At 42.8% G+C, this 19,266-nt stretch overlaps 1 protein-coding gene across 25 annotated transcripts in view; it reads left to right on the plus strand.

The window, feature by feature from the left end:
• Window positions 1-19,266, plus strand: part of MAPK8IP3 (mitogen-activated protein kinase 8 interacting protein 3) — a 71,682-nt gene that overhangs the window by 37,594 nt on the left and 14,822 nt on the right. For 8 of the 25 annotated variants that reach the window (XM_014273660.3, XM_014273663.3, XM_014273666.3 and 5 more), the window contains 11 exons: window positions 2,153-2,271; window positions 6,476-6,487; window positions 8,118-8,135; window positions 10,586-10,643; window positions 11,597-11,749; window positions 13,074-13,155; window positions 14,881-15,032; window positions 15,627-15,683; window positions 16,173-16,343; window positions 17,397-17,523; window positions 18,353-18,448. In XM_014273660.3, the coding sequence (XP_014129135.2) occupies window positions 2,153-2,271; window positions 6,476-6,487; window positions 8,118-8,135; window positions 10,586-10,643; window positions 11,597-11,749; window positions 13,074-13,155; window positions 14,881-15,032; window positions 15,627-15,683; window positions 16,173-16,343; window positions 17,397-17,523; window positions 18,353-18,448 (1,045 nt within the window). The remainder of the gene's footprint in view (window positions 1-2,152; window positions 2,272-6,475; window positions 6,488-8,117; window positions 8,136-10,585; window positions 10,644-11,596; window positions 11,750-13,073; window positions 13,156-14,880; window positions 15,033-15,626; window positions 15,684-16,172; window positions 16,344-17,396; window positions 17,524-18,352; window positions 18,449-19,266) is intronic. The other 17 variants (XM_014273664.3, XM_005496296.4, XM_005496297.4 and 14 more) reach the window with 11 other exon arrangements.

Below are 19,266 nucleotides of genomic sequence, written 5' to 3' on the forward strand. Positions count from 1 at the left end.
TACTAAAGTTTACCTTTTACCCTTGTCCAGTGGATAATTTGGCACTGTATCAGCAAAAAACCTCCCCAAAATCTTACAGATATGCAGAAAATACAGTACCCTGGCAGAGTGAAAGCAAGAGTATCTAATGGTCCCAGTCTGGACTGGATTTGCCCACCCTGTTGAGCACCCCCATTGAGAAGGGTATGAGCAGCAATAACAGCTGCATTTCTCATCTGGGAAGGCACACACAATTAAGCTCCCCTTGGGACATGTAGGATACCTGGACTGTTTTTAGGGTCAGGAGGAATCCAGGGAGTTGAAACTGCTCAGTGTGGAGAAGACAAAAGTGACTGATGAGATCAGATAAAAAATTGGTCAAATCCAGGGGAAAGAAGGAAACAGAGAGGATAGATGCACCAGAGCTCTTCAGGCAGGAATCTCTACTCCAGGTGGTAAGACTTGAGAGCTACAGGAGACACCGCCTGACTTGGACTGCTGACAGTGTGTGTGTTGCTCTGAAAGCAGAGTGCTTTCATGATACATATACCTCTGAAAGCTGAATGTTGAACAGGAAAGTTCAATCTGACTTGTCTCCAGGTCAGACTGAGTGCTGGTTTCTCTTTCATTTGTGCTGACTGTTGGATTGTGTGAACTGATTAATTGCAGTGCCATCACAGCACAATTTGTACTTCCTCAGTGCTCTCAGATGTCTGGGTGGCTGGAATTTTTCTGTAATTGAAAAACCCACTTTTTTTTCCTCTTCTTTGCAGTGTGCTGTGGCTGCAATATCAGAAGCAGCTACTACACTCCATTTATAATCACTAGGATTGTTTATGTGATAATGAAGCCATAAAACTTGAGATCATCTGTGTTGGTGCTGACCTTCTGATAGATTGTTGGAGAAATTGCACACCTGCTGCTCATGCTGGTTGATGTTACTCATACAAGGAAAAGCACTGCAAAGTGTTTATAACCCACATTAAGGCAATTTTTTAGAGCAGACAGCCACAATCCCAGAAGTTGCCTCACCTGCACATTCATTCACATTCACAACTCTTTGCTGCTTTGAGCCATGAGGCTGTCAGGAAATACAAGAAGATTCTTTATGGTATCAAAGACACTGAGAGGTGGAAATGTACTGTTATCTGATCAGACTAAAAACTATTAACTTTGATTTACCTTTAATTAAATACATTTGAGGACATGTGAAGAAATGCTTTTCAATACATAGCCTTACCCAAAAGAAAAATGGACCCTTCAGACTGATTGTACTTATTGGCTGGCCAAGTAAAATGGCTGTTGCTGTTTTCAGCATTGAATTTCTTCTTTGGTCTTACTGCTGTCTGAGGTTTCTATCTAGATTGATCGGAGCATGGGAATCTTTGCAGAATCTGACAGGTCAAAGCTGAGCTCTTCTGCGATGTGAAATTTTTCTGTGAAATACTGAATCGACCTTAACTTGTGTGACTTCAGAGTAAATCATCTGGGTGAGCTTTGAGGTTGTGGATGATAGATGTGTCCTCAGCATAAGAAGGACATGAAGCTGTTGGAGCAAGTCCAGAGGAGGCCATAGACATGCTCCAAGGACTGGAGCCCCTCTGCTCTGGAGCCAGGCTTAGAGAGCTGGGGGGAGTCCACCTGGAGAAGAGAAGGCTCCAGAGAGACCTCAGAGCCCCTTCCAGGGCCTAAAGGGGCTCCAGGACAGCTGGACTTTGGACAAGGGCCTGGAGGGACAGGACAATAGGGAATGGTTTCCCACTGCCAGAGAACAGGGTTAGATGAGATATTGGGAAAAAATTCTTGTCCATGAGGGTGGGGAGGCCCTGACACCAGTTGCCCAGAGCAGCTTTGGCTGGAAGTGTCCAAGGCCAGGTTGGATGGGGCTTGGAGCAACTTGTGATAGTGGAAGGTGTCCCTACCCATGGCAGGGGGTTGAAACCAGGTGGTCTTTAAGGTCCCTTCCAACCCACGTAATTTCATAAGTCTATGATATGGAGAATAACACATGCTATTTTCTTTACTCAGTGTGCTTCCTGATTCATTCAGTGGGTGAACAGATGGGTTTTGATTGCAATAGTCTGAGATGCTCAGTATTTCAAAGATAAGTATTTGAGCTTAAATGTTGCCAAGTAACAAGATTCCTTCTGTTTTTTTTTTCTTCCAACAACAGCCCAACACAGGGGATTGTGAACAAAGCATTTGGCATCAACACAGACTCTCTGTACCATGAACTTTCCACAGCAGGGTCTGAGGTCATTGGAGATGTTGATGAAGGAGCAGATCTGCTAGGTAAAACCTTGTTATTTTCTCTGGTACAATGACTCCATATTAAACTTCTAGAAACATTTAAATTCTCTTTTTCTTTCAGAACTTGGATGTTTCTCTTTTTTAAGAATGCATGGAAATTGAGATACATGTGATAGAAGCATGTACCTTCAGTACAGTCATGATTATTTAGAAAATAATCTCAGCTGTTAGATAACTTTTATTTGGGTTGTCTTTAGTGCATAAGTTATTTCTCTACAGGATTCTCCACACAAATAATTTGAAGACAAAATTTGTTTCTTCTGCATCTGGCTGAAAATTCCTCCTCCAGTAATTTTATACTGAGAGAAACAGTTGTTTGAAATTTGTAAGAAAGTAACTAATTTGGTTAAGTTTTTGATGTTTAAATTATGTGGAAAACTTATGGTGTGTAATGCAGTATTTACTGTTTTGCAGTCAGCCTAAGAGATGTAATAATTAACTTTTTAAGCTGATTTTGAAGATGTTTGTAATACCTGTAGCCAGGCTGTGTTTTGTGTTCCTGGCTGGGACCCTGCAGCAGTCAGAGAAGCCGCTTTGCCTCAGAGAGCACTCTGAGCCGTCTCTATACTTTTTCTATTGGATTCCTGAGTATCTAGATCTTGTTTTTTGACAGAATTTAAGCATGTTTTTAATTTATGCTGTTTTCCTGCATCAGTACAAGTGGTCTTTGCATACTCAGGTGACAAGGGTACCTGATTGAGTTTATAACAGTGAAGCTCATTTTCCATGTTACTGCTTGGTTTAAGGAGCCCTAGAACACATGAGGACTCCAGAAACAAGGCATTATGTGTACTTAGTGGCAAGAGATCTGATCTGAAAGCGAACATTTCCTTTCTGTGATTACTGATATAGATCTGCTTATGGATAATCTTGTAAGTTTAGTTCTGTGTATGTGTCCAGAATAGAATGAGCTAAAATGTGTCATACAGACTTACAGCAGCTCACCTTTGCCCAAATTACAAAGGTGCTTGTATCAGCTTTGATATGTCTTGTATCAGGACCTTTAAAAAGCATATGTTTCTGCAGGGGAGATAGATTTTGCCCTATTAAACAAAATCTTAACCTTGAAGATGTGGACTGAAGACTGGAAAGGAGTTAAATTACTTCTTGTTTGATGAAGGACAAGTATCTGTAACCGTACTATTATAGTCAATAGTGTGACTGGAATTAAGAACATGAATCAGACCATCATGAGAATGCTCGCAATAGCCTTTTGATATGAATAGGTTTGGGTTGGTTTTTTGAAAAATCATACAGCAGGTATGAGAGCCCTCATGCCATTGCCTAAAGCACAAAACCATTATTGTTTCACCTTCAACTCAAGATTGCCAGAATAAAAAAAAATCTGCAGAAGCCTCAGGATGAGCACACAGGCTTACTCTGCCTGCAATGGGAGCCAATCTGTACAGATATTTACAAGATTAAGAATTTTGAAGGAAAAGCAAGATTTCCAGGTTTGACAATCCCCTGGATGCTAGTAGCCATTTGCAGAAGGGCTGGGGCTCCTGCTTAAAGGGAAGCTTAATAGTAGGAACTACATGTGATGGTTAAAGCTGTGGAATGAATTAGCCAGCTTCATACATTATCAGCAGCTGTCTTCCTAGCAGAATCAAAGCACTAAAACCATGGATAATCTTGCTGTTGAATATCTGCTTTATCTTGGTCCTCCTGTCCACTCCTTCCTCATCAAGGAGTGTTCAGTTGATTCTGCGGCTCTGTCTGCTAATCACTGTGCCAACTGCTTTTTTCTTTCTCCCCCCAAAATGACCGGGGTATCAGATATTATTGGCTTGGAAGAGTTACTGTTCTGGAAAATTACTTACTTGGTGTATGAGCAGCTTCAGACAATGTGCTTCCCACTTTGGAAGCCTGCCTTCTGGAAATCCACTTCCTCTTGGGATTACCCTGTAGCCTGACCCAGTGATCAGCAAGAAATGCAGATTGTTGTTTTCAAAGGACCAAAGGTTTTTTTTGCCCAAATCTTGCATGGTTGTTCACTGCAGTCTTGGATGAAGTCAAAGGTGCTTCACCTCTGAGATGTCTGTTGCTTGGGAGTTACCACTTGCAATAAAATGTACAAAGACTTTGTTGAACAGTGCCCTTGTAAGCATGGGCCCTGAAGATCACAGTGTGGTTTCTGAAGACTGCAGCATGGCTTACAATGAGGACATTTCTGTACTGGGACCATTTTCTAGCCTGAGCAGAGATGCAGAACCCTTTCAGGTGATCCCATGGCAGGCCAGCAAAATAGAAAGACTGGTTCCTTTTCAAATCTGGGAAATGGACTGTGCCTTGTTCTGTGATCAACATTGATCTAATTAATAATTTTGCTGAGTTCTGGCCACTGACTTTGGTACATAAAGATGTTTTTAAAATGAACACAAACATTGCTGGTTGTACAAAGAGAGGAAGCACGGAGAGATCTCAGAGATTGTGTCTCTCAACAACAAATGAGATTGGTACTTTTTTTGTCTTTGCACAATAGAAAGCACAAAAGAAAGTCTGGTAAAGATAGAAGCAAAGGGCTAGATCTTAGGGCTGACAAAAATCTGTCAACATAATCCAAAATTTTGCCTTTTTTGTTCAGTAGAATGTTCTCTCTTTGTGCTGTACTTTTGAGTCTGCGGAGACAAAGAGGAAATGGTGCTTTATGAACATGATATAGGGAACAAAATCCACAAGCTGAAAGAGTCCTCTAGGTCATGTTTGGAGCTCGCTTCTTTCTGTAAATCAAATTCATTAATGACTCTAAGCTCACTTAAGTGAAGACTTATTGCTTCCTCCAGTCTCTCAAAACTTGGCAGTCAATCTGTAAAGAATATTCTCTTTTTTTTGTGTCAATTCCTTAAAGAAAGAGAAATTTAATTAGAGATGACTTTAAGAACAGGACTTATAGAAATTACCCTTGAGCACTGGCTGGCAGTCAAGTCTGATTCTGAAATGGAAAATCCCGTTTATTCCTGGTACATAATTGGCACTCTTCATGTTTTATTATTTTGAATAAAAACCACAAAACATATGGATTTCCTCCTGCCTCTAATACTGCTTTACATACATGGGATATAGGAAGTATTCTGGAGGAAAATGTGGAGTGAGAACACTTATTTACTAATGAGCATTGAGAACCAAATTCCCTTATTTCTCCTACAGACTTGGGAGCACTAGTTGGCAGTTTTCCTGCATATACACTTGTTAATCACAAGTGATCCTGGGTAGGTTCCTGTTCTCCCATCTCCCCTTTTCTCAGCTTCCCCTTCTACCAGATCCCCCTTCCTGCTCTTTCCTATCCCAGGTGTTTCCAGACACAAACGATCACAGCAGCAGTTTGGGTGTGCTCAGTGGACAGGCCCTTTTACTGAGGGTGGTGACAGTGGTGAGCTGATTGCCCAGAGAAGCTGTGGTTGCCTTATCCCTGGAAGTATCCAAGGCCAGGTTAGAGGAGACTTGGAGCACCTGGGATAGTGGAAAGTGTCCCTGCCCATGGCAGGGGGTAGAACTGGATGATCATTCAAACCCAAACCGTTCTGTGATTCACGTTTAGGATAACCAACTATATTTGCTTTGGAAATTAAAGAGCAGAGGGTCTGTAGTAAAGACAGAAATGTATTGTTATTAGTGGTTAGTTTATATACAGTGTTGTGTACAGAAGTTGAAATGAGATTATCAAACTAAGTCCCAGTGCTACATTATACAAAAAAAAGGTTTTAAATGCAATCAGTTGTCTTTTGCAAGCTTGAAGTGTCACTGAAGAGCACAGTTATGGTCAGAAGATACAGTTGTTAAAATTGCAGGGTGTGGGGAAGTGAGAGTTAGTGGGAATGAGCTGTTCTGCATTTAGTGGTAGATGACTAAATAAAGACATAATGAAGGTTTACCCAGTCCAGGAAGATCTGATATTCTCAGATCCAAATCTGGAAATCTGGGGATAGCTGAGGTAGGTGGTTGCAGTTGTACCATGGGTTACCTCTCCTTGGGGTTTTTTTCTGTCCTATATGTAGAATCATGCCATCAACAGCTATGGCAGGTCCTGTCCTTACTATTTCATGCCTTTTGACATTGAAATGGCTGAATCATTGTTAATTTTTTTTGGACAAAATTTTGATTTTGTTTGTTTTAGTCACTGATGGATCCTTTTTCACTTCCTTTTTCCCTTGTCTCTCTGTGCTTCGCTGGACATGGCGCATAGGGGAGTTCTCAGGTGTGTATCTCCTGCTCAGTTTTCCTTGTTTCTTTTTTTCTGGTTGAGGTTGGATATTGTGGTATACACGTGTGATACTCCCCTGCTCTTGTCCAAACACGGTTGGCTTTGCAGACTTCTCCCACCTCACTTTGCTTAATTGCCTCACACTGGTGGCTCCCTGCAGCAGGAGGTCCCTGCTCTGCTCACGTTCCTGCCACCTTTCAACCCGCTTTCTTTTCTGTGGCTGTGGGCAGGTTTGCTCCACAGTGTTGCACTAGCCTGTCACTCAAGGTCTTGGGGCTCAAAGGGCTTTTTTTCTGCCAAGAAGGGTACTTGTAGCAGAGATCGAGTGGGCACAGACTGAGTGAGGTTCCCACTGTAATCTCCATGGCCTGTGCTGTGAGGAGTCCCTCATCTGCCACTGGCTGTGGGGGGTTACCTGGTGCAAAACAACCCCCTTTGGGTATTGTAGTGACATCAAAGACACTTTTGTGATGGGTTAGAGTGGCAAAGCCTCTGTCTTTGGTGAAAACTTTGCCTTTCTGTCTCAGGAGATGGGTGATGGCTCTGTCCTTTGCTGGGGGAGGCTGCTCACTGCCCTAGGGCCATACTCTGCCATCAGGTTTGCACCTGCTTGAAAAATACACTTGGGCCCTGATGCAATTTCAGTTGAAGTCAAGGGAATCTCTCTTGATTACAGTGCAGACTGGGTAAAATTTGCCCTGTAGTAAAGGTGGTGACCTGGCAGCTGCGATAGCGTCATGTGCCAACAAGCTCTGCCATGTCCCTGTGCCCGGCATTGCTCAGTGTGGGCTCTGTGATGATACCAGGAAAGGGATGGCATCATCCCTTCTTCTCATTCAAACTGGCTTTACTATAAGCCACATTTTGTGTGAACATTTCTCAGAAAACCTCCCACTGAAGTTGGGTTGGAGTTTGTTGCAGTGTGGAGGTGGATTTGGGCCTTTTTAGGTCAGATGAAAGCTTTGATACTCAGCCTCACTTTTGTGTTTTTCCCCCTGCTACTGTCCTTTCTTCACCCTCTTCACAATGTCTGTTGACCTGCCTTTGTTGTGACGATGGGAAACTCAAGGATGTATCATACAGGGAAAATGATGAAGGAAGCAGATGAGGTCATCTCAAGCTTATCCTGACATCTGTTATGATAGGACAAGGGGTGGTGGTTTAAACAAAAGAAGGAAGATTTTGATTAGATATAAGAAATTTTTTTTTTGCAATTGGAGTGGTAAGGCCCTGGCCCAGGTTGCCCAGAGAAACTGGGACTGCTTCATCCCTAGGCGTGTTCAAGGCCAGGTTGGGTGGGGCTTAGAGAAGCATGGTCTAGTGGGAGATGTCCCTGCCCATGGCAGGGGACTGGAAATGGATGTGAATTTTAAAGGTCTCTTTCAACCCAAACCATTCTGTGACACTCTAAAGTTAAGTCCCTGTTAGGTCAGGCTGCAGCAGAACAAGATAACTTTCTACCAAGCATCATGTGTACTGGCACCACACACTATACATGTGCTGACAAGCTGCTCTGTTTGCTGTTTACAGACTGGTACTTAATGGCTGCTGTTTTTCTCTTCCTTTCTTCCCCCTTGTCCCCATCTCTTTCTGTTCCCTTTCTCGTATGGGATGGCTCTCATAGTACGGGATGATTTCTTTGGTAAGGCAAAGGCCTTTTTCTTTTCTTTTCTTTTCTTTTCTTTTCTTTTCTTTTCTTTTCTTTTCTTTTCTTTTCTTTTCTTTTCTTTTCTTTTCTTTTCTTTTCTTTTCTTTTCTTTTCTTTTCTTTTCTTTTCTTTTCTTTTCTTTTCTTTTCTTTTCTTCTCTTCTCTTCTCTTCTCTTCTCTTCTCTTCTCTTCTCTTCTCTTCTCTTCTCTTCTCTTCTCTTTTTTGTGCATTTTTTTCTACATTCCTTTTATCCACTCATCATCCATCCATATGTCTTGCATCACCTTGGTTTGGTTTTTTGTGGTGGTGGCAGCACCTCTCCAAGAAGCAGGATGCAGCTGCTCTGTAGAGGTGGTTTGGGGATTCTGGTCTGTTTCATTGTAGTTGATTATCCGCTTTGATGCTTCACACTTTGCCTGGCTGTGAGAGGAATATGGTGTAGGTGCTCTGCTGGACAGGGCTGTGCCCAGACCTCACCTCCCTTTGCTCCATGCCCCAAAGGGTTGAAAACTGAAAGTTTTCTTCCCATGAGCAGAGCTGTCCCATTACAGCCTGTGCAAGATGATCTTGTGGGGTGCCATTCCATGGCTCTAGGAGACTTCCTCTTTTTCTTTATTGCCAGAGGAGCCTTTCTGACCTCTAGATGGTTAAGGCATTAGGCTGTCACTGCATCACACACAAGCAGAAGCTGTGGTGAAGGATACTGATGGAATGCTGTGTGGCCTTTAGTTCTGGCATGATAGCTCACCCTCTTCCCCAGAATTTTTCTCTCCCAAAAACAGCTGCAGAGAGGGATGACTCAAGAATATGAAGGAAAAAGATTTAATCCAAAAAAGATGCGGGTGAGCTCTTCCCTTGATGTTCTTCAGTTCCTTTAATGTTCTTGTGCCAATGTAATGCCTTACAGGCTAAATATTTAATTGACTATTTGTAAAATCACTAAAAATAAGCAAGAAAAAAATTCAATAAACTGAAGACTTCTGAGTCTTCTGACTGATACGCGGCATGTCACCAAAGAAAAAGGGCTATAGATCCTTTACCTTACCAACCCACAACATGCTGTAGTTTGCACTGATATTAGTGTTTCCCACTGTTGTATGTTGGAATATTCTCTGACACACATTGGCCTGAAACATCAAAGTGATTAATTGTCTGCCGCTGATTTTTCAAAAGTTATTTGAAAATGCTGCTTCTTACTCATTTTTGCTGGGAATTTGCTTTTGTCATCATAAATTCATCCCATTTAACTGTGGGAAGAGGATCTGTGTGTTGGAGTGTTTTGGTGTGTTCTCACTTTTCATGCCCTGCCATGTTCCTCTAACTTCTGTTTAATTCAAGTTTGTGTTGTTTTTATTTTATGCAAATACTAATTAATCAGCAAATGACGTATCATGAAGACTGTTGATGTCTTTGCTATGAAAGAAGAGAGAGTTCAGAGGGCAGGACAGATACTGATTGTGGGGAGACTTCTTCATGCTCTGGGACCTGTGGTGAGATATGAGCTGCACCCCTTACCACTGTCCTCCAACAGGGAGAGGCGTCTCTGCCTTCAGCTCTCAGGTGGCCTCTGTTCCTCACTATAAGACAGAGACCCTGGAACTCAGCAAGTCCTTGACAGTGGGAAACAATCCAGATGTGCTTTTGGTCCCTAAATTTCATTGATTTTATGAAATACTGAATTCAGCCTTCACTCTTAGCCCCAGATGTGTCAGTGTTCTTGTAAACCAGTCTGCAGACTGCAGCTGTACATGGATGCCCAAGTGCAAGTGCAGAGTGTCTGCTGTAATGTTGACTATGAGTCTGAAGTGGTGAAACCAAGACTTCACATTTTAAACATCTGTGAGAAAGCTGTTAGAGCTAGGTGTAGCAAGGGATAATCTGAAGTCCTATTGAAATTGCTCTAGCAGGAGGTCGATAATGGGGAAGCCTTTCATGTGCATGAAACTCATCACAACCATGATCCTAAATCATGCAAACAGAAAATTTGGCTTATACTAAGAAAGGAGGAAAATCACTAGTGTGCAGGACAGCAATTTGGACAGTGTTCTGCTATCCTCTGTGAAAAACCCATAAACTCTACCTTCGTTCTGTGTGAGGAATGATAAAAACTGTTTGCAATAGCTCATGGCTGAACCAGGAGTTACTGCCTTGACTTCCCTGATTGGTATTAGTGAAGCTCTCCCCTCTGTCCCTCCCAAAGAGGTTTGTGTAGACTGGAGTGAGAAGCTAGATCTGAGTTTGGATTATCTACAGGACACATGGGTGTCTTTGCTGGTGCTGTTTGGTCATTCAGGTAGAGACACTCCACTCTACACACAGGACACAGGAATCTAGGGAAGCGTAACAAAAGTGATTTCTTTTCCTAGGGCATAAGTTAGGCAGTGCCACAAAAGCTGCATGTTTCTAGGAGAGCAGGTGAAAACTGCCTGGCCTTTCTTTTCAGGAATGGGCAAAGAAGTGGGCAATCTGCTGTTGGAGAACTCTCAGCTGCTGGAGACCAAGTAAGGAACTGTCGCATGCTCTGACCTACCTGCCTGGTTATAAACAAGATGTCACCTTGGAGTAGGTCTTGGCCAAAACTCCTTCCTCACTTGCTTATCTAACTGGTTGTCCTGAATACTTGTTCCTTCACTTGTAGAAGAAGAATTGCTCTCCTAAGCTATTTCCTAGCTGTTTCCTTTCCGCAGACGCTTGGATAAAGCCTCTAGGCATGTGCTGGTAGGGCCTGATGCCATCTGAGATAAGTTTCAGGCTTTAAATTCAGTGGCAATCCATGTGTTGGTCTGAGTCTCTGTGAGGATGTTGCTGATAGTAAGGTTTTATTTGCAAGGTTTGTCATTAGGAAAAAAAAGAATTGTCATTGTTGAGTTCTTAAATATTTCGTAGTTGATGGAGGAGAAGCAGACAACGTAATAAAGTTGGTTTTTGAGAAAAGCTGGCAAACCAGCTATTAAAATTGAGGAAATGGGAAGAGGAAGGCCAAGTACTCCCAGGGGAGAGCTGGAGAACCTACTGTGATGGGAAGGTACCGATTTTATAAATATAAGATGTTTTGGAGCTGATTGGAAATGCATATTTCTGTAACCATCACCTGCAGTTATCCTCAATTGCAGATGACAGTAATTCTGAAGGGTGTATTTCAGACTTTCATTCTGCCAAAAATAGATAGGTTGCTCTACACATGCCTTCTTCAGTGTTCTGTCATCTTCCAAAGGAGAGGTTGATTTGTTAGTCAGGATACATAATTGTCCTGAACAATTATGGCGACTTTTCTGTTCTTCTGGAGCTCCATCTTCCCAAAGTTTAATTTCCCTTGAGTCATAGTTGAACTGAATTGTTAAACACACTTGTTTCAACTTTCCTAGTAGCATCTGTGACTTTAGTTAAAGATCTCTTTTATGGACAACTGCTACTTTGGGGCACTTTTGCTTATTGTCCCTTTCACACCTTTAAGAAATGCTTTGAACGTTGTGAAGAATGATTTGATTGCCAAGGTGGACCAGCTGTCTGGTGAGCAGGAGGTTCTGAAGGGAGAACTGGAAGCAACAAAGCAGGCCAAAGCCAAAATAGAAACCAGAGTCAAGGAGCTGGAGGAGGAGCTGAAGAGGTGAGTGATTACTCCCCTGCTCCAAGGAACTGGGAGTAAAGAATGGTAAACCCACCTCCTCTGTTTTACGCTGGCTGTTTCATTCGTGGGATTAGCATTGGCATTTAAAGGTACTTTAGGGAGCACAAGAAGGCAGGATTAGGAATTCTGAAGGAGCAGCTCCAAACCTAGGCTCCCTGGAGTGGAGCATTTAGGGTGTAAATTTGCAATTAAAAGCCAACCAATCAACAACAACCAAAACCACCCAAAGAAGGGGAGTTTCAAGACCAGTATTTTTGAAGGAAACTGCCAAGAACTTGATCCTCCTAGCAGCCAGGTTAGCTGTGAGAGAAGTGAATGCCCGTTCATTTACTGAAAGAGCTCATACAGAGTTGCACAAGAAATATTTAAATGCCTATATCAATAATTGTTTCATTGCTCATGTTAAGACTGAGAAGAGGCAGAAGAGATTCTAAATTCTGATACATTAATATGTATCAGAATTAAAATATTTTTATCTTTCTTTCAAACTAGAGAAACTAAAGCCCAACTGCCCAGCAAAGCCTGGGGTGGTTTCACATCCATACACACAAAGCTGCCTCCTCCTGGAGCTCAGAGCAGAACAGTTCCATTGTGGCTGGCTGTGCATGACTGCAGGTGCTCAGGGCAGAGGACAGGGTTTGTTCTCCAGCTGGAATCTAGAAGGTTCTGTAGTCTGAGCTCAGAATCACCAAGAATAACACAGACTGGTCTCTTTATTGTTCAGAATGCATGAAATGAAAGTAGTCTTGCAAGCAGGGAGATTTTTAAAATGCCTTTTGTAATGCCTCATAAAGTAGGAGTTCAAAGAAACTGAAAGCACTCAAATACTTTCAGTATTTTTTATCAGCGTTAGGTGTTCTTTACCATTCTGGGAAACTGTTCTTCATGTTAGGGGCTTTTTTCACTGTATTGAATCCTAAAGAATCAGAGAATCTACTGAAACCAGAAGCAGTCCAGCAGAAGCATTTAAGCTAGAATTTTCCCTATCGAAAATGGCTCAGTACTCATAAAATATTTGAATGTAGATGCTGGTTCAGAAACAGAAACTGGCTGAATTCTTCCAGTGGTCAGTATTTTGGTGCTCACAACAAATGTTTGAAAAAAAAGGGGTGAGGTCGGTGAAGCTCTTCAGAGTAATGTACTGGAAGAGGTAGGGAAAATGCCAAAGAAGCATCTCATCTCAGAATTTGTACACTTGGTACACATGGTGATGGATGCAGCCAGACTTCCCATAGCTGGTTCTCTTCCCAGACCCAGCCATGGTGTCACTTGCTGTTTTGATCACTTTCTTCCTGTTTCCTAGAGTGAAATCTGAAGCAATTGTTGCCCGACGAGAGCCCAAAGAGGAGGTGGAGGATGTAAGCAGCTATCTCTGTACAGAATTGGTATATGACATTACTAAAATGCCTGCGGGGAAAGGGGGTTGATTTACTTACCTGTATTGCGTCATGTATATGAGTCCTGAGATGCAGATTGATAGCAATGAGGGCAAGGGTGGTGAATGGGTTGTGGCTGATGAGCATGAAATCCCTTCATACAACTTTCAAACCAGAATCTGGCACAGAGGAGCAGCCAACCTGGTGGCAGTATGACTGTGCAGGATGTAGTTTCTGTGGCTGAGTGCTAGAGCACTGCCCTGCTCAATACCATCCTAATTTAGAATCAAAATCTAGTGTGCAGTGTGGATTCTCTCAGGGTGTTACGACTGTCAGGCTTCTCCAGAAGAGCCTGTCCCCATGTAGGCAGTGAAGATGTAGCTGTGTGCACATCATGCTCTGAAATCCAGCTTACACAGTCAGCTTTGCAAGAGTGACTACCGCCATGTCTTAGTGCTGCGTTTTTCTTGTTAGTTCTTTTCAATAAGCCAGTATTGCCTGTTACAGCGTACAGGCAGAGAAGGCTCGTGGGCTATTCTTCTAGGACAGCTCTTGAAACTGTTTTGACTGGGATAGAGGCTATTCAACAAAGACCAACTGTAGCTGGAAAAAAAATGGCAAATCAAGCAGTAACAAGATTTTCCTTGTAAATGGCCCTGCTAGGACAAGGGATTCAATACATTTACTTATGTCATGTTCCTGTTTCTTTCTTACACAAGGTATCAGACAGGTTCAGTTTTAGCCTAGATCTCTTGACTAATTTGGAGTGAACTTGGTTGTTGAGAATGTAGGTAGATGGGAACATTTTCACGTTGTGCTCATGAGCTGCTGAAGAGAGTTGGATTTGTTTTCAGTTGAACAGACAGGAGGTCTGGTTCTTTTTATAATTTTTAAAAAAAAAATTGATAAATTCCTTTTTGTTTATACAGTTCTTGTTCTGACTAGTCATACCGATTTGATTCAAAGTCCAGGGCGGCCAGAGAGAGACTTGGTTAATTTGTGCTGTTCCAGCTCTCAGCAGCACTTACCAACCAGGCTGAGCTTAGGAATTGCCACAGTCTAGCACAACCACTTACCACCTCTAGTAATGAGTTCCCGAAACCCTTGCAGTCTTTATTTTGGGCAGATATTTTTTAGTCATGTTGTTCTCATTTTCCACTTTTCAAAAGAGACAAAACAGACTTTTACTCATTTTGTTCTCAACCCAAAGCTGCCTCTGCCCTCATTGGAAGGTCAATTTTTGTCACCAAAGAGGAAAAGGTGTTTCCTTAGTTTCCTGTATCCTACCTTTATCCATCTGTACTAGCAGAAAACATCCTTGCAGTCCTCCTGAGAGGGCAGGTGGCATTATGTGGTGCTCCCTGCTGCTTGTGACTGGCTTTGCTATGAATTGAATCTTTGGTTTCCAAATTTCTGGACCAACAGACCACTGTCAATTCTTACCATTCCTTGCAGACTGTCAAAGCACCTTGCTGGCAATAGTCCCACATTGGGGTCTGTGTATGCGAGGGCTATGTGTTCAAGTTGGTGGCGATTCTCATTCTAGTTTCCATGGGTTTGCTGAACCCACGGAGGTCCATGGCCATAGTTTGGAGCTCACTGTCTGAATTATCTCCTCATATGGGGAAATGGGGGTGAAATTAAACAGGGCAGGAGAAGAACTAACAAATATGTGTCTGTCCCTGACATGCCTGGTACTAACCTCAATCCCATTCCATCTTTTGTTGGCTGAAGCAGTGCTCCTCCCCTCTGCAGGACAACATTCCCATTGCCCAGCGCCGGCGCTTCACCCGTGTGGAGATGGCCCGGGTCCTGATGGAGCGCAACCAGTACAAGGAGAGGTTGATGGAGCTTCAGGAGGCTGTCAGGTGGACAGAGATGATCAGGTGAGCCTGGGTGTTGGATAACATTCCTGTTTAGGACAGGACCTGTTCATGTTTTAGCTTATGGTCAATGCATCCCCTACTGACACATGGTTGAGAAGTACTGGAAATTTTCCAGACTGTAGATGCTTTTCTCCTAACACCAATTCTTTCTCTCCTGTTCCTGAACCTGGGCTGCAAATCTCATGTTACCACCGTTATTTGGGGACAGTGGACAGTTGTTTGTCTTGCTTGTTTCTTGTGTGCTTATTAATCTGGGAGAAGCTCTAGGGAGGAGTATTGCTTCTGAATGATGAGTTCTAAAGGCTACGGCTTGAAATTACTCCAATGCTAGGTTCTGTAGTTCCCACACTGTCTGTGGCAGACAGTTTTACAGGGAGTTGATAATCATGTTAAACACACTTGCCTTTCACATGAGCCTTGTTACCTAAAGTGGTTGGGTGAGCTTGCATTGAAGACCAGGGCATGTGCCATTCCCTGGTGTCTTTTGACATGTTAGAATGAATTCTGACTTTCGGCATGGCTTCCTTGATGGAAATGACCTGATGCTTGGCAGAGATGCAGAAATTAACTTGGTTCTGCTGTGTTTGTCCATAGAGCTTCCCGTGAGCACCCATCTGTGCAGGAGAAGAAGAAATCCACCATTTGGCAGTTGTAAGTTCTTCAGTGGTTCGTGCAAGATTAAGAAAACGGGGAGTGTTGCCATTTCTACTTCAGACAATTTAATAGACTCTGACATTAATGTCAGATAGAAGTTGGCTTAACCTTTTTGCCTTCAAGGGCTTCCTTTGTCCTTAGTGAAGGTAAAATCAGATCTGACCATGCACATTGACTTTGTTTCACAAGCTGAAAAAGTTCATGAGTATCCTGGAATGGAAACTTTCATACTCTGTCCTGGTTTATGAGGACATACTCACAGTCAGTTGTAATAAAGGGCTGTTTTTAGAAGGTACCTATTTCTGGAAGCTAAAAACACCTTATGCCAATCAATCCAAGGATGTAGGTCTGAGTTTAAAGTAGAGCAGTTTTTGTGACAGGCTTGCAGCCTTTGATCCAAACCTCTTGCTTCTCTTTTTGTGTATCTATGGTGCTTGTCTCCCCAGGAACCTTTTCTCTTACTTGTTGGCCCTTTTCTGTCACTAGCTTCAGCCGTCTGTTCAGCTCTTCCTCCAGTCCTCCCCCAGCAAAGAGGACCTACCCCTCTGTGAATATCCACTACAAGTCTCCCACCACGGCGGGGTTCAGCCAGCGGCGCAGCCACACCATGTGTCAGATCTCCTCCGGCAGCCGTACCCTCGAGTTCTTCCCTGACGAGTGAGTTACAGGGCTGTGTGCCAAGCCAGGCTCCCCTGCAGCGCTCCCAAAGAACAGCAGTGTTTGAAATAAGCTGTTTTCCACTTTGGAAACAGTCTGTGTGATGTTAGTATGTCTCTGTTCTCTGTGGCTTACCTCCCTGAACTTTTACTCATCAGATACTATATGGATGGGTTCAGCAAACCTTGTCCTCCCAAACATACAGTATCCATGGCTTTTCAGGCCATGATGGATCATCTCAGCTGGGACCATGGGAGCTCCGTGTGGCCCCACTCTAGTTCTGCACTTGTATTTTCAGACTGGGATGGAATGAAGGAGGGTTTTTGTGGTGGAGTGTGATGGCAGCATCAAGACAAAGGGATGAAATGTCTGCACAACCCTCTTGACAAGGGGTTTAAGAAAAGATAAAAGTTCTCTCCACAGCACATTAAAGTTCCAGTAGTTGGTTTTAGTTTAAACCATGCTAAAAATGAGCCTCTGGGTATCGCTACTACAGTCTTACCCAAATTCTTTGTGTTGCTCAGATGAAGGGAGAAAACTCTTCAGTGCTTTACATGACTTCACAATGTGTTCTGCCATTGCAAAGGTTACTTGGTTCCACATGGGGTGTGTTTTTATGGAAGGACTGTGGAGAATGTGGTGGTAAAGTAGGATAACTTCTACAATAAAAAGAATTTGTTGAAAAGATACTGCATCTTGTAGAAGGGTAAATTTAAACTTTTTAGATACCCATTGCCCTTATTCCATCTTTTTCTCTTATGACATCTCACGGTCATGCTGCGTCATCCTTCTCTAAAACCTGTTTTTGAAGGGCTCTTGGAACATCATAAGAGGTGATGACAATGACTTGGCTTGCCACATTGCTCAGGTGATGGGTCAGAACTGCCTGTGTCTGTTTCTCAACAGTTTTTCTGTCTCTGACTCCCTACATCTCTTTTCACAGTTGGATCTGGTTTGCTGTGTGTACCCTCCCTGATACTGGCCACACACTCCCTTCACCCTCAGCTCCTCTCTTTAACGATCAGCTGGGTGATGCTGTGCTTCTCTCCTCAGCGACTGCACATCCTCAGCACGCCGTGAGCAGAAGCGAGAGCAGTACCGGCAGGTTCGGGAGCACGTGCGGAACGATGATGGGCGGTTGCAGGCCTGTGGCTGGAGCCTCCCAGCCAAGTACAAGCAGGTAGGGACCATGCTCTGGACAGGCTGAGTGGAAGGTGACTTTAGTCATTAACTAGGGACCTTAGTTATTAACTATTTAATTTAGACGTACCATGTGCATATTTTGTTTGTGTGATAATTGTAGGCCATCATAGACCAAAGTGATGTTCTGTATATCTCCACCAAAGTCAATGGAGGGACTTTGATTCCTCTGCATGAAAGTACTGAAACCGAAAAGTACCCTAAACCAAAAGTGCCCTAAACCAGAATCCAGTTAGTTTTAAACTAAATTTCCTTTGTTATAATTGGGCTGGAACATTAGTTATTTCATTTATACTCTGAGAACTTTAACAGTCATTTAGTATGAAAACCAAATGCAGTTTATGCCCACTTTTTCCCATCAGTAACACAAAATCAAACAACATCCGCCTCAATTGTTGACTTGTGACACGTTTAACTGGTCAGAGACCTCCTGAAAGGAAGGAGCCTGGCAGCATGGCTTGGAGGTTTCAGGCCATAGAGGCATTAAGTTTGGAAAAGACTTCTAAGATCAAGTCCAGCTGTAATGAAGGGAATGCTAGTTGTCCTGATTCTTTGCAGGGAGCATCCTTTCTCTATCAGCAGGTCAATGTGTAGCCTCTGTGGGCCATCACTGGGGCACTGATGATTGTGAGATGGTCTCTTGGGTGTGCTGCTCCTCTCCCCTTAAGGACTCTTGTTTCACACAAGATGTGATAGGAAGCCTCAGCAGCAGCCACCTCTGATTGGTTGTGTTACACTGGTTCCATCTCTCTTGATGTATCCTGGTGTTTGCAGCTTTATACTGTCTTTTTTGTCTTCTCTCCCCCTAGCTGAGCCCCAATGGTGGTCAGGAGGACACTCGCATGAAAAATGTCCCTGTGCCTGTATATTGTCGCCCATTAGTAGAGAAGGACCCAACTATGAAGGTATGTTGTTTCTGCTTACCGTGCAGTCCAGAAAGGGGACATGAAATAAGCAAGGGATTTGGGTCACTAAACCTGCCATTTTTACAACAATCTATTATTTAGACATTATATATTCCAAATTCTATCTTCCGCTTCCTTTTTTTGAATGGTGGTTTGTAGTGAATGTAGGAAAAAGTATTTTAGGACAAAATTCTCAGCTGTTCTGGTTGCTAGGTTCCCTGCTGCTCCCTGATATCTTTTGCTTCTTTTGAGACAATTCATCAACAGCAGCAACGTTTTATGCTTCTAATGCTTTTGCTAAGACTCCTCAAGGTGTAATGGAAACTAATATAAAAATTCATGAAAATGACCAAGTGAAAGTAAAAACACATTTCATCACTCCTTAGATTTTACTGTTGACCAGAATTCATTGGAACCAGGCAAGTGTTATCTGGAGTAGATTTTTGTGAAGCCATATCTATTAATACTAGAATGTTTTGAGTAGAATTGCTGCTGGGTATAAGCGGTCATCTGTGGCAGACTTACCTGCTGTAGCTGGTTGTTTTGAAATAGTCAGTTTGTCATTACTTCATTCAGAGATGATTTTTAGAAGTCATCCTGATGGTTACATTGTAAGAAAATTTTTTTGCTGTTGTTTCTAGAAGGCTCTAGGTGTGATCTTTAGATAATGTTCTGTGTAGCATCTTTTCTTTAAGGTTTTGGGTAAATCTAGTATTTCTGTAGTCCTCTTCCTCTTCCAGGTATTCTCTTAAAAAGCTCTCTGGAAATAATTCATAGGAGGTTAGCTGGATTTCATTTCAGAAAACTGCTTTTTTGGG

This window comes from Zonotrichia albicollis, chromosome 16 (genome assembly GCF_047830755.1).
Source record: "Zonotrichia albicollis isolate bZonAlb1 chromosome 16, bZonAlb1.hap1, whole genome shotgun sequence".
Classification (NCBI taxonomy): domain Eukaryota; kingdom Metazoa; phylum Chordata; class Aves; order Passeriformes; family Passerellidae; genus Zonotrichia; species Zonotrichia albicollis.